We start from the raw sequence: 12,762 nt of genomic DNA, 5'->3' as shown, positions 1-12,762 counted from the left end.
AAAGGCACTTAGAGAGATAGAGGATTGGTTGTCTGTTAAGAGGGAACAAGGGAAGGCCGCTTTTGCCTTTCCTCCTGCTAGATTGACGGCCTGGAGGTATCTCTCTTATTCGACAGGAGAAGCTCCATCCTTGGGAGGTGCTGCCTCTTCCCAAGGTGACTTCTCAGGTTTGATAGACTCGGCTTGTCGCTGGGCTTTTTCTTCCACTAAAGTTTTCTTCGCTTCACCGGAGTTTGATTACCTTGTGAAGCACTTGTTTAAAGTACTGGAAGTCCTCAGCTTTCTGGACTGGTGGATAGGAGCTCTCACCAGGAAAACGGAAGATCACAATGTTTTAGTGCCCAACTTGGCTGCAGATTAGCTGGGTGTTTTATCCTGTGCGAATAAGGCAGTGAGGGATGGCTCCTCTGAAGTTGTGGGTCTTTTTGCCACAGGAGTTTTGAAGAAGAAGGAGTTGTGGTGCTCCTTCACCATGAGAGTATTTGTTCCCTCAATCAGTGGTGAAGGAGATTGCCACCAATTTGCAGAAAAAATCAACCCAGGACCTTCTTGCACAATCTTCAAAGTGCCCCAAGGACCTTTCTGCCTTTTCTGCCAAGTCTGTCTCCCCTCTGCAACAGCACCCTTTTCATGGAGGCAGACTGGGTTTCTCAAGACTCCACTCCAAGGTGCGTTTCTCCACTAAGTCCATCATGAGGACTTCAGCCAAAACCTTTTCCTAAAAGTGACTCCTCTATCCTTCGAGCACCTATGAGAGCCAGACTCTCCCTCTTCTGGCGGAGGTGGAGTGCAAGAGGTGCAATCAAAGTACTCAAAGAGGGTTACTCGATCCCATTCTGAGAGTACCCTCCTCTTGTGAATTTGCTGATTGCGTTGACGGCATACTCGGAGGGTTCTGAGAAGTTCATAGCTCTCTCTCGGAGGAATTGTCTTTCCCCCTAAGGAAGAAGACCATGGAGGTAGTGGAGGATGGGACTTCAAGAGGATTTTACAACCGCTTGTTCGTGGTCCCCAAGTCATCGGGAGGATGGAGACCTGTCCTCGACATAAGTGCTTTGAACTTCTTCATACAGAAGACAAAGTTCAAAATGGAGACAAACCAGTCACTGTTATCCTCCATCCAGCAGGGTGACTGGATGATAACACCCGACATGTAGGACGTGTATTTCCGCATTCCAATACATCCGGAGTCAAGGAAATACCTGAGATTTGTCTTCGGGGGCGAAGTCTTCCAGTTTCGGGCCCTTTGTGTCGGTATCTCCGCTGCCCCACAGTATTCATGCGAGTCCCATCACCCCTCATGAGATGGCTCCACCTCCTTATCGTGATTTATATGAAAATATTTCCAAACTGATAAAAGCTACAACCATGGGTTGTTTTTTGTTGTATTTTACATGAAATTGTGCACATTTTCATATATAAAACTTTATGTAACGCCTAATATAAAACGGTGCAAACATTACGACAAAATGATGAAAGAATTTCTGAAATTTTCGGCCGAGTTACCGCGCGGACGTAAGGAAAAAATTTTTTTCAAAAATTCACCATAAATTGAAATATTGTGCTAGAGACTTCCAGTTTGTTGCAAAATGAACGTAAATGATTGAATATTACTAGAATGTAAGAGTTTTAGCTTGCAATTGCGTTTTTCTACCATTTCGGTCGAGTCAAAGTTGACCGAAGGTTGAAATTTTTTGTAGTCGACGTACGGTACGTCCACTTGTCACCCGACAGACAATTTTAGTCGACTTACGATACGTCCAGTCGTCGTTTAAGGGTTGTGGTGAGAGCTCATGATATTAGAGTTGTTGCCACTTCTTATGCCTTTAGGCATAGTATGTCACTCTTGACTATCCTCGAGTCAACTTTCTGGAAGTGAAATTCCATTTTTGCCTCACAATGTCTTAAAGAGGTTGAAACAATGTACGAAAATTGCAGTACCTTGGGTCTGTTATCAGTGGCTGGCTCGGTACAGGGGGAGGAAGCATAGGAAGCAACCCTTCCTATCTGTAACTCCTTCTCATTGAAATTTTGGGTGTCGAGCTTTTTTTTGGGGAGCCTTGGGGTACTTAGACTCAGAGTGCCCACCAGTCTGTGGTAGTGGTATGATGGTTTTTAATCTTTTTTGCTGTTGGTAACTATTTTTTATTGGTCTATTGTATTTTGGTACTGCACTATGAGCACAGACCAAGGCAGTAATCATCTACTGTGGCGCTCTTACCAGGTAAGGTTACAACAAACATTTTATCATTGCTAACAGATTTTTATGTTGCAAATTCATCCTCTTATCTGATTGTTTTTGAAACAGAATATGTTCATATATCCCACCATCTATCAATGTGGGATTCAGCTATGTACAGTAATTACTTGGTAAATTACATATATGAAAATGGTATTTTCAAAATAAAATTAAGTTTCATATATACTTTCCAAGCAATTACAAGATCAGAGCCCTCCCTCCTACCCTCTGATGGACTTTAAGCACAAAAGTAGTGACAGTCGCTGTTACGTTGTACCTATTGTTCCCCAATAGAGGGCGGGGTAGTTACATACACTATAAACAAACGAATTGCTACGCAAATGGAAAGTATGGTTATGTAATTACGTGGTAAGTATGTATGAAACTTAATTTTATTATGAAAATACCATTTTTCTGCGGCAGAATTAGACCACCTTATTAAAAATAATTTCAAGGTATTTGAGGTCCTAAGTTTTCTTGACTGGACAGTTGGAGCTCTAGTCAAGAAGATTGAAGACTGCCCCGTGCTTGCAGAGGACTTCACTGCAGACTGGTTAGGGGTATTGTCCTGCGCGGACAAAGCAATTAGAGACGGATCTCTTGAACTTGCTGCACTTTTCTTGATGGGAGTACTGAAGAAGAAGGAGCTATGGTGCTCCTTCACGACAAAGGGAGTGACTTCAGTGCAGAAATTGGCCTTAATCTTTTCTCCCCTGGACCACTCTTACCTGTAGCACCCCAAGGAGCCTACTTCGTCTGGCGCTAAGACTGCCTCACCTCTTCAGCCAGAACCCTTTCAAGGGGGTGGACAGAAGTTTCCCGCTAAGTCCCCTATGACTATGCGGTTCTCAGCCAGATCGATTAAAAGTCCTCCTCCAGACCCTCAGCCAAGAAGTGATGTGCATGTCCTTCGTGCACCTGTAGGACCCAGACTTCACCTTTTTCGGAAAAGTTGGAGCACCAGAGGAGCAGAGCCATGGATCATACAAGTCTTGAAAAAAGGGTACTTCATCCCCTTCATGGAGATTCCTCCCTTAGTTACCTTTCCGATTGCGCTGACCTCATATTCGAAAAGCTCCATAAGGTATTTAACCCTTTCAGAAGTAGTTGCTTCCTTTCTCTGGAAGGAAGCCGTAGAGAAGGTGAAGGATGGCTCTACAGAGAGGTTGTTCAACTGTCTTTTTGTGGTCCCCAATTCATTAGGGGGTTGGAGGCCTGTCTGAGACGTCAGAACCCTGAACTTCTTTGTCCAGAAGACGAAGTTTAGGATGGAGACGAACCAGTCCATTTATCATTTGTTCACCAGAGCGACTGGATGGTAACACATGACAATCAGGATGCATACTTCCATGTCCCAGTGAATCCGGACTCCAGGAAGTTTGTAAGGTTTGTCTTCGAGGACAGGATTTTCTGATTTCAGGCCTTATTGTTCAGCCTATCTATGGCTCCTCAAGTGTTCATGAGGGTTATAGCCCCTCACAAAATGGCTCCCTCTTCTCAGCATCAACATCTGCCTCTACCTCGATGATTGGCTCCTCCATTCATCATCAAGGGAGAAGTGCAGGAAAGACCTACAGAAGACCATTCTCCTCGCCCAAGAGCTAGGAATCTTTATCAACCACCAACTCAGGATGTTCTCTATTTGGGAATAAAGATAAACTCTCAGAATTTTCAGATATTTCTGTCACCCAAGAGGATAGAATCTTGCCTGCAGTTTGCTCGCTCTCCCATCCTGCTTTGCCAATCGATGGATGAGCCTATTAGGGACACTGGCCTCCATCGAGCAGTTTGTAAGATTAGGCAGAATCCATGTGAGAGTTGTGCAGTTTTTCCTCAGGGCCAGGTGGGACAGAAGAACACATCCCAACTCTTTTGTATTCCCCATCACAATGGAGATAAGTTGGACCTGCGATAGTGGATGTCTGCAGAAAGGCTTTCGGAGGGGAAGCTGCTACGTCCTGTGAACCCAGAACTAAACTTATTCTCAGACGCCTCAAATTTAGGTTGGGGAGCCCTTCTGGGGGCCAGGGAGGTTTCCAGGACATGGTCCCCAAGTCAGAGGAACCTTCACATAAATGTCAAGGAGCTCAAAGCCATCCATTTAGGCCTTTTAGCCCTCTAGTACATGGTCATCGGCAAGGCAATTGTAGTCAACTCAGACAACACCACAGCTCTTGCCTATTTCAAGAAACAGGGCGGGACCCACGCCTTTTCCCTTTGCGAGGCAACGAGGGATCTCCTGCTCTGGCCAGACCAGAATCAAGTGAAAATATTCACTCGCTTCATCCCAGGGAAGATGAACGTCCTAGTAGATGAACTCAGTCATCGGAGACAGGTCCTCCTTACAGAGTGGACATTAGATCCGTGAGTCTGTGATGACCTTTGGAAGCTGTTGGGCAGACCAGTACTGGATCTGTTTGCCACATTGAGGAACCACCATCTACCTCTCTTCTGCTCTCCGACGCTGGACCCTCTGGCATGGGTGACAGATGCCATATTGCAGAATTGGTTGGACCTGGACCTCTATGCCTTCCCACCACTCAACATGGTCAGGGAAGTGCTAAACAAGTTTTGGTCGCATCCCAATGTGACAGTGACCCTGATAGCGCCATTCTGGCCTCAAAAATAAGGGTTTCCAGATCTTCCGAGTCTTCTAGTGGACTTCCCCAGGCTACTTTCGCAAAGTCCACATTTACTCAGACAACTGCACATCAGGAGGTTCCACCAGGGGTCATCTGCTCTTGCTCTGACAGGCTTCAGACTCCAAAGACTTGTCAGAGCAAAGGGCTTTTCAAGAGCGGCTGCAAAAGCTGTCGCTTAGTGCAGATGTCAGTCCTCCTCTAAACTTTACCAGTCTAAGTGGACAGTCTTTAGCAGATGGTGTGCCAGACGTAACACCTCATCTTCTAAGACATCTGTAATAGATATGGCAAACTTCCTTGTCTATCTAAGAAGTTCCAAAGGGCTCACTCCTTCCACTGTTAGAGGATACAGAGCTCTACTCAGTTCTGTCTTCAAACATAGAAGGATAAATTTGTCCTCTAACCAGGACCTCTCAGATCTCATTAAATCTTTCAAGACTAACAAGTAGCCGAATAGAGACACTGTATCTTGGAATCTTGATGTAGTTCTTAAATAAAGAGTACTCCTTGTTGCTTTGGTCATGGCCAAGCTTATCAGTGAACTTCAGGCCATCGACAAATGAGTAGGATTTGCCCAACTAGATGCAGTTTGCACTTTTACCCTTGGCTTCTTGGCTAAGATTGAGGATCCTTCTAAGCCTTGACCTTGCTCCTCCCCTCTCACAGACATAAGGGTATAAATGAATTAAGCAGTTTTGCTTTCTTGTTCCCTAGCATTCCCTGATCGTGGACAGGGCTGTCACCAACACAAAAACAAAAAAAGCGCTGGTATGGCTTCTAAATTTTGAGCTGCCACACGAGTGGAAATAATAGCAATGTAATTACTTGGTAAGTATATATAAAACTTTATTTTATCATAAAAATATCATATTTTATACCATACTGTACTTAAATAGACATGAAGAATACAGTAACCAACTTACAAACAATTCAACATACAAACGGCTGTCCGGAATGTAACTTGTTTTGCAAGTAGGGTGGTGTCTGTATTTTGCCTGTGCTTCATCAACATTTCACTTGATTTTCATTTAATGTTTCTGTTTTCCTTGTTAACCAGGTTGTACAGATTTACTGGATATTTTAAAGGGAGGATGAGGTGGTTAACTGTTGGGTTAAGTGTATTCTAACTTAACCACTGTAATCTGGCAAAATCACTAACTGGGCATCCTGTAGGTCCCAGTGATGCTGGATTAGTGATGGTCGACCTATATTTTACTATTGGCCCAAATATCACGAGGAAAATTTAATTTGAAACTTCTCTTTCTCTCCCCCAGTAAGCACCCTTAAACTGTGACCATGGATGGGCCAAGTGGGGGAGGTAGTGACAACAGAGGAGACGATGGAGTTTGGCAGGGTAGGAAGTATGATGCAACACACCAGATAAAGCAGCTTCTTGGAGTGCCGACTGAAGATGATGAGAAACAAGTTGTTGAGTGTAGCGTACGATCTCCCCCACAAAATATTCCACAACGCAGACAGATACAGGTATTTATCAGATAGTTTCAGAGACTGTTTTTTTCACTTAGCAAATATCACTAGTTAGGAATTTAGTATTGTAATTTTTATAGTAAATTTGATTGTGGGGATTCTGATAAAAAATAGCTTGTGTGTGGATTTTACAGTAAACCCCCGTACTCATGTTCTCATAATTCGCGGACTCACCTATTCGCGGATTTCTCTGTGGAAGATATATACACATTATTCGTGGGAAATTTGCCCATTCACAGTATTTTTCACTGAGAAATATTCACGAATTACTGTATTCATAAAATTTTCATGTCTAAATGCACTTTTTGTAATAAAACTATTAAAATACTCAGATATCCAGGTAGTGCTCGAGTTACGATGATTCGCCTTACGATAATTCAATTTTGCAATGTAGTAAGCAATTAATACCAATCTGACAATATTTATAAAATATCTTAAAATTTCGTGAGGTCACAGGCAGCAGCGTACAGTCAGGCAGCGAGAGAGACCAAATTACAACAGACCAACTTCTTTTCCTCCATCTCTTTATCCCATCTTCTAGTTAAAAAAGTAAAAGAGAAGGATAAAAGTATTGTTAGTAACATTATACTCTTGTGTAAATGCATACAGCCATAAACAACAGAGCGAGAAACTGTTGTTTTGCCTATAACCGAATTGGATAACAACAGCCATTTTGCTTGTATTTCAACCATTGTACGGTAGTAAACAATTACTGTAGTTTTGTTACAAATGACGTTTCGTAGAATAGGACTGATATATTTTTACATTATACCCTTATTCGCTATGGATAAAAGATCGGCAAGGAAATATACTGCTAAATTTAAGCTGCAAGTTGTAGCTGAAGCTGTGAAAACAATGTTCAAGCTGCTAATGACCATAAATTATCGTGCATCGGCAACATGGATGAAATTCGACTGTAAATAAAATTGGAGAGAAAAGTATTTTAATCAAAACTACTGGGCATGAAAGAACGTGTATTACTGGTATTTTTACACTGATAACGATAAATACTTAAAGCTTGTATTATGATGAAATCAAGTGAAAATAGCAAACAAAATATTGATTTTTTTTACACAGACTTGCCCCCAAATGGCCAATGTCATCTATTAACAAAAAAATAGCTAAATTAATTTCACAACTAGATGTTTGTTATATTTTGACTTAAAAACACTTCCTATAATGAAAAATAACCTTGCCCCATATAAATAAAGTACCTAGAGATTCATTTACGCTAACTAGAAGGAGGAAAAGCGCTGAACTGAGTTAAATATGGCGAAATAAACTTACCACGTAATCGACTTCCAAACAAAAACATTGATCGCTATGATCGCAATTTTTAATAGAAAAGTAATATAAGAATATATACAATATTATTGGATGCAGTGAAGTAAAGCATAACATTTTAAAAGATCCATGGAAAAGATGCATATTTGTTATGTTGATGTTTGTATAATACGATATTAGTGTGTGAATATAGAGTACAGTACAGGCAGTCCCCAGTTATTGGTGGGCTCAGTTATCAGCGATCTGGTTTTACGGCGCTTGTCTAGCTACAAAAATTGGCAATTTTCGGGGCCGAAAATTTTGGGGCGAAAATTGCCGGTTTCCACTTATCTGAACCGATAATTGGGTATTGGCGCTGATACATACCTAACATAGGCGCCGATAACCGAAAATCGCTGATTTTCGGTGCCAATAAGCGCCGAAAATCGCCAATTTTCGGTTATCATCATGCTGTCAGAACAGAACCCCTGCTGATAACCGGGGACTGCCTGTATAATGTAGGCTAGGCTACTGTATATATATGCAATATACCATATTGTAGGCTAAGTTAATTCTTGTTTGTTATTCAATTTCTCTGTATTGAATTATCAAGTCATTCTGCATGAACCTCCAGAATTAGCTGATATTAATAATTACTATATCATGTATGTATAGAGTAGACTTTATAGTATAGGCTAGGCTACCATATATGTATACCTGGAACTGAATACCCTAGTGTAGGCTAGCCTACATTCAAGATATGTTTTTTTTTTTAACAAACAATGGGTTTTTTGGAACCTAACCCCATTGTAAGCGGGATAATACCTGTATAAGCATTTTTAGTTTTTTTTTTTATTTGAACTACTTAAATAGGCAGTTTTAAGTATTCACAGATTTTAGCTATTTGCGGGTGCATGCGGTACGCATCCCCCATGAATACGGTGGGTTTACTGTACTTTTAAAGCTGTCAAAGTGACTTTAGGAGTGAGCATTTAGGGAAGGGGATTTTACATTTCTCTTCAGTATTTGGTTCTTTGGTGTATAGTAGTTAGATATTGAAGTATCTCTCTCTCTCTCTCTCTCTCTCTCTCTCTCTCTCTCTCTCTCTCTCTCTCTCTCTCTCTCTCTCTCTCTCTCTCTCTCTCATTAAGCCTTCTTTGAACGTTTTGTGCGTAAAACTAAAGGGATTATGCACCAGCAGTAATGATAATTAAAAAAAAATTGCAGTCATGGGTTAGTGAGTTTAAGATGTGCAATTAAACAGTAATGTAGGTGAGACTGAGGAGGGATGTCTCACTATTTAGGGGAGCAGAATTATTTTAATTTTCCTTGGTACTCAGGTGTTTAAAGTGAAACATAGCATTTTGTAGGCTTTTCAAGGAAGTGGATTATTTTATATAAACACTTTGTGATGTTTCTGTCAGTTTTGGTCACAAAGGTTGAATCAAGGGTGGGATCAATAGTTTTTCTCATTTTGATGGTTGTATTTCATGAGGAGTAGCATTGTCAATGAATACCTTAGTGGCCATCATATTTGCTGGTTTGGGACAGCCAAATGTTAACTGTTAAAACACAGTAAATAAGAGGAATCTGTATTTGTAATCTTCTGCACACTTTAGTTGGTGGCCTTTCCTGTATATATTTTTGTAGCTGTGAACTCACTTTTTGTTTTACTGTTTGTGTAACAGGACCAACCTATGAATAATCACCATTTGGATCGGTCTGGAAGTCCTTCAACCAGACAACAGCGTTGGGATAGTCACAGGTATGGTACTTATACCAGCTTATATATTGTATGTAAAGATATGTACTGTATCAGTGTTATACATTTTTTAATAAACTACCATTATTTTTATTAGAATAAAGAGCAAATGCATTCTTTTTGATAAATTTTTTGGTTTTGCTTCAAAAATTTTGGCAGATATCATGATGGTAATCATAGAGGAGACTGTTATGGAAGTCCTAGCAGAAACCACCCAAGGCTGTATGATCAGAATAGGACTCCACCTCACAGATACCATGAAATAAGACCACGACATGACAGTTACGGGAGTCCAGGTAATCACAGAGTTGGCAGTTATGATCGCGGTTACAGCAATAGTCCACGGAACCATCATCACATACGGGATATGTCCAAGGATCACAAAGAATTACGTGCAAATGGTCCAAGACACATGAATACGTCCATGGTTGGTCATAGTGGTGGGGCACCAGATACAGAAGCTCCAGATTATCCTCCTAGTCCAGAAGTGTTAGCAGAACTTGAAGAGCAGTTTTTATATCCCCTCAAAAAGGTAAAATTAAACTTGCAATTGAAGTGCAAGTGCAACCCCTTATTTAATGTTGAATTGCCCTTCTTGGAGATGGAAGTTTTATATAAAACTGGAATATTGTTAATATTGTTTTAATGTTTTATTAGTAAAAGTTTTTTCCTCCCATTTATTTGCTTTTTATATTTTTATGTCTACAGAAGTCCCTCAAGTTTCCAAAAGCTAAATATTTTTGTCGGTTATGTGATTACCATTGTGACTCATTAGCGGTGTGTAGAAAACATATAATGGATAATAGGCACAGAAAGTTGAAAGAGGTAAGGTTTTAAATCTCATTGAGTTTGCTCTCTCTCTCTCTCTCTCTCTCTCTCTCTCTCTCTCTCTCTCTCTCTCTCTCTCTCTCTCTCTCTCTCTCTCTCTCTCTCTCTCTCTCAAGGATAATGCTTACAGTTTGCTCTGTGGCAATCTGAATGCAACACGTGAGGGTCATAGCAACATACCTGTGATCACAGCTTTTCTTACATTGTCTTACTCTTCATCTGACCTCTTTGGTTGCCTAACTTCTTGAATTTTATCTTGCTATGTTTTCAAATCTCATTTAAGAACAACTCCTTCAGGAGGCTCCTAGAAGAGTCTAGCAGAGTGACTGGTGGTATTGTTAAATAACTATTCTCTCTCTCTCTCTCTCTCTCTCTCTCTCTCTCTCTCTCTCTCTCTCTCTCTCTCTCTCTCTCTCTCTCTCTCTCTCTCTCTCTGTGGATTGCAAATGATTATTTTACAGATTTTAGAACTGACTTGTTAGTGTATTACTCTGAAATTAATGCCAGATTTGATCCTGTTGAAATACAAATCATTGCTTTATAGGTAGTATTATTCCTTAGCACAAGCTGGAAGTGGTCAGTGAAGCTTGGTAACAAAGTGGTTAATTGGTAGTGGGTTTAGTTGTGGGAGCCCCCAAGCAGCTACTGTAATCCACCCCATAGGGAAGTAGTGCTGTCAGTGTACCTCACATGGTGCACTGTAAGCATTACTTGAGGTTCTGTGTAGTGTCCCTTCAGCCCATAACTACAGCCCCGTTCATTCCTTTTACTGTAACTCTGTTCATATTCTCTTTCTTCCATCTTACTTTGCACCCTCTCCTAACAGTTGTTTCATAGTGCAACTGTGAGGGTTTTCCTCTGTTTATGACTTTCAGACCTTTGTACTCCTAATTTCCCTTTCAGGACTGAGTGACCTCATAGGTCCCAGCACTTGGTCTTTGGCCTAAATCCTATACTGTATTCCATTCCATTCCTGCTGTTATCTAGCACTTTTCTCCTTTGGCTGTGGTTGTGGTAAGATGTTACTGCACATTTTACAATTTACTTATTGAAGACTCCTTTTCACTATGTTGTCTTTTGAAGTTCGATTTTGCTCCATAGAAAAGTGTTTGTGAGCTGTGGTGTGTAGGAAGTGGGAAGGTGTGTGGCTGTTTGTTGTTCTCATTTTGTGTGGTTCCCCACCAGTTTTTTTCTTTCTGCAGGGGTAGGACATGCAGCCCTAACTCTCCCTTCAAGGGAGTGGAAGAGGTTTGGCAGGAAACATGGGTAAGCTGAAAAGTGTTTGGTTGGTAGTATCCTTGTTGGGTGAATACTCTTGACTCATGAAGTGACAACCTTGGACTGTGTGATGATCTCCTGAGATAAGAGCATACACACACATCTGTGCTCCTACTGCTGCTTCACTGGCCATTCCAGGTATGTTGGACTTGGAGTACAATATCTTAAAAAGATGTGGCCTTACCTAGGCATTCCAGCTGACCCATCTTTTCTTGTATTCTTGGACCACTTGTCCTTGGCTGAGGAATCCTGAGTTCCAGTTCTTCGTAGAGCCTCCAGCCACAATGGTTTGGGGTCTGGACAGACTGGTGGTGCTTTAGTATATGAGGCTGACAGAGAAGAAGGGACCACTGGAGAATCTCTTCAATGAGGACCCACCAGGGACATTCTGAGACCCAGAGTGTTGGAGATTCTACAAAGAAGCTTTTCTTGCAGGACTGCACGTGAGATGTCTGACTGCTTAGGGAGGTCCTCAACTGCCATGTATCAGGGAAAGTGGGCATCATCTGTAATTTTGTTATATGGTCTATCAACAGTTGGAGCTTCTCTTCCGCAGAAAGCGGACTACATTTTAGTTAAGAGAAGCTCTTCTTGGAGTGAGGGCCTGTGAACAGGCTTACCCACTTTGGAAAATATAACCTCCAGAGAGGGATGTGATTCTCATGTGTTGATGAGTTGTATATTATTTCCAGTATTTGGAGGGTTTGGAATTTCTCTTGCTCTTTTTCATACTTGAGTTTGTGGTAAATACTCAGAAACTATTAGTTTCTGGTGAGGGATTCAAAAGTATCACAATTCTTTCCCTCAAGGACTTGGTGGTGATCCGGATGAGAAGTTTTGCTTCCAGTGAAAGTTTTGTTGATTGACCCACCCAAAAAGGACCTGACCTGTCAGTCTGGAATGTCAACATCTTTTTTGTTAGTACTGACTGGCAAAAGAAGGGGATGTGTAAGAACATCCTTATACTTTGGCTTTATGGGGGTGATTGAGTGAACATTTGGGCCCATTACAAGGAAGACTAGGGTATTGCCCTATCCCTAGTCCTTCAGAGGAACTTCAGGTTGCTCAGCCATAGAGGGCAGATGTCTGGTGTCGACATACAACATTTGCCTTGCTTTACTTTGGGGACATAACCCAAAAGTCCTTGGACCTTCTTAGGATCTGTGATGGGTGCTCAAAAGATGTAGCCCCTCAAGTAGGACGCCTTGACGAGGTGAGGAGCTAAGGGACCCTGGTCTTTGGGCCCGGTCCTGATGAATCAT

General features: G+C 41.5%; 1 protein-coding gene across 4 annotated transcripts in view; it reads left to right on the top strand.

Annotated features, from left to right (window-relative positions):
- LOC136826930 (terminal uridylyltransferase 7-like) overlaps positions 1-12,762 on the top strand; it is a 182,577-nt gene that overhangs the window by 36,080 nt on the left and 133,735 nt on the right. For all 4 annotated transcript variants that reach the window (XM_067084507.1, XM_067084509.1, XM_067084511.1 and 1 more), the window contains exons 2-5: positions 6,156-6,366; positions 9,321-9,397; positions 9,554-9,926; positions 10,103-10,219. In XM_067084507.1, the coding sequence (XP_066940608.1) occupies positions 6,178-6,366; positions 9,321-9,397; positions 9,554-9,926; positions 10,103-10,219 (756 nt within the window). In that variant the 5' untranslated portion in view covers positions 6,156-6,177. The remainder of the gene's footprint in view (positions 1-6,155; positions 6,367-9,320; positions 9,398-9,553; positions 9,927-10,102; positions 10,220-12,762) is intronic.

This window comes from Macrobrachium rosenbergii, chromosome 41, assembly GCF_040412425.1.
Source record: "Macrobrachium rosenbergii isolate ZJJX-2024 chromosome 41, ASM4041242v1, whole genome shotgun sequence".
NCBI classification, from domain to species: Eukaryota; Metazoa; Arthropoda; class Malacostraca; order Decapoda; family Palaemonidae; genus Macrobrachium; species Macrobrachium rosenbergii.
Note: the sequence above shows the minus strand (reverse complement) of the source record. Positions and strands in the feature narration are given on the sequence as shown.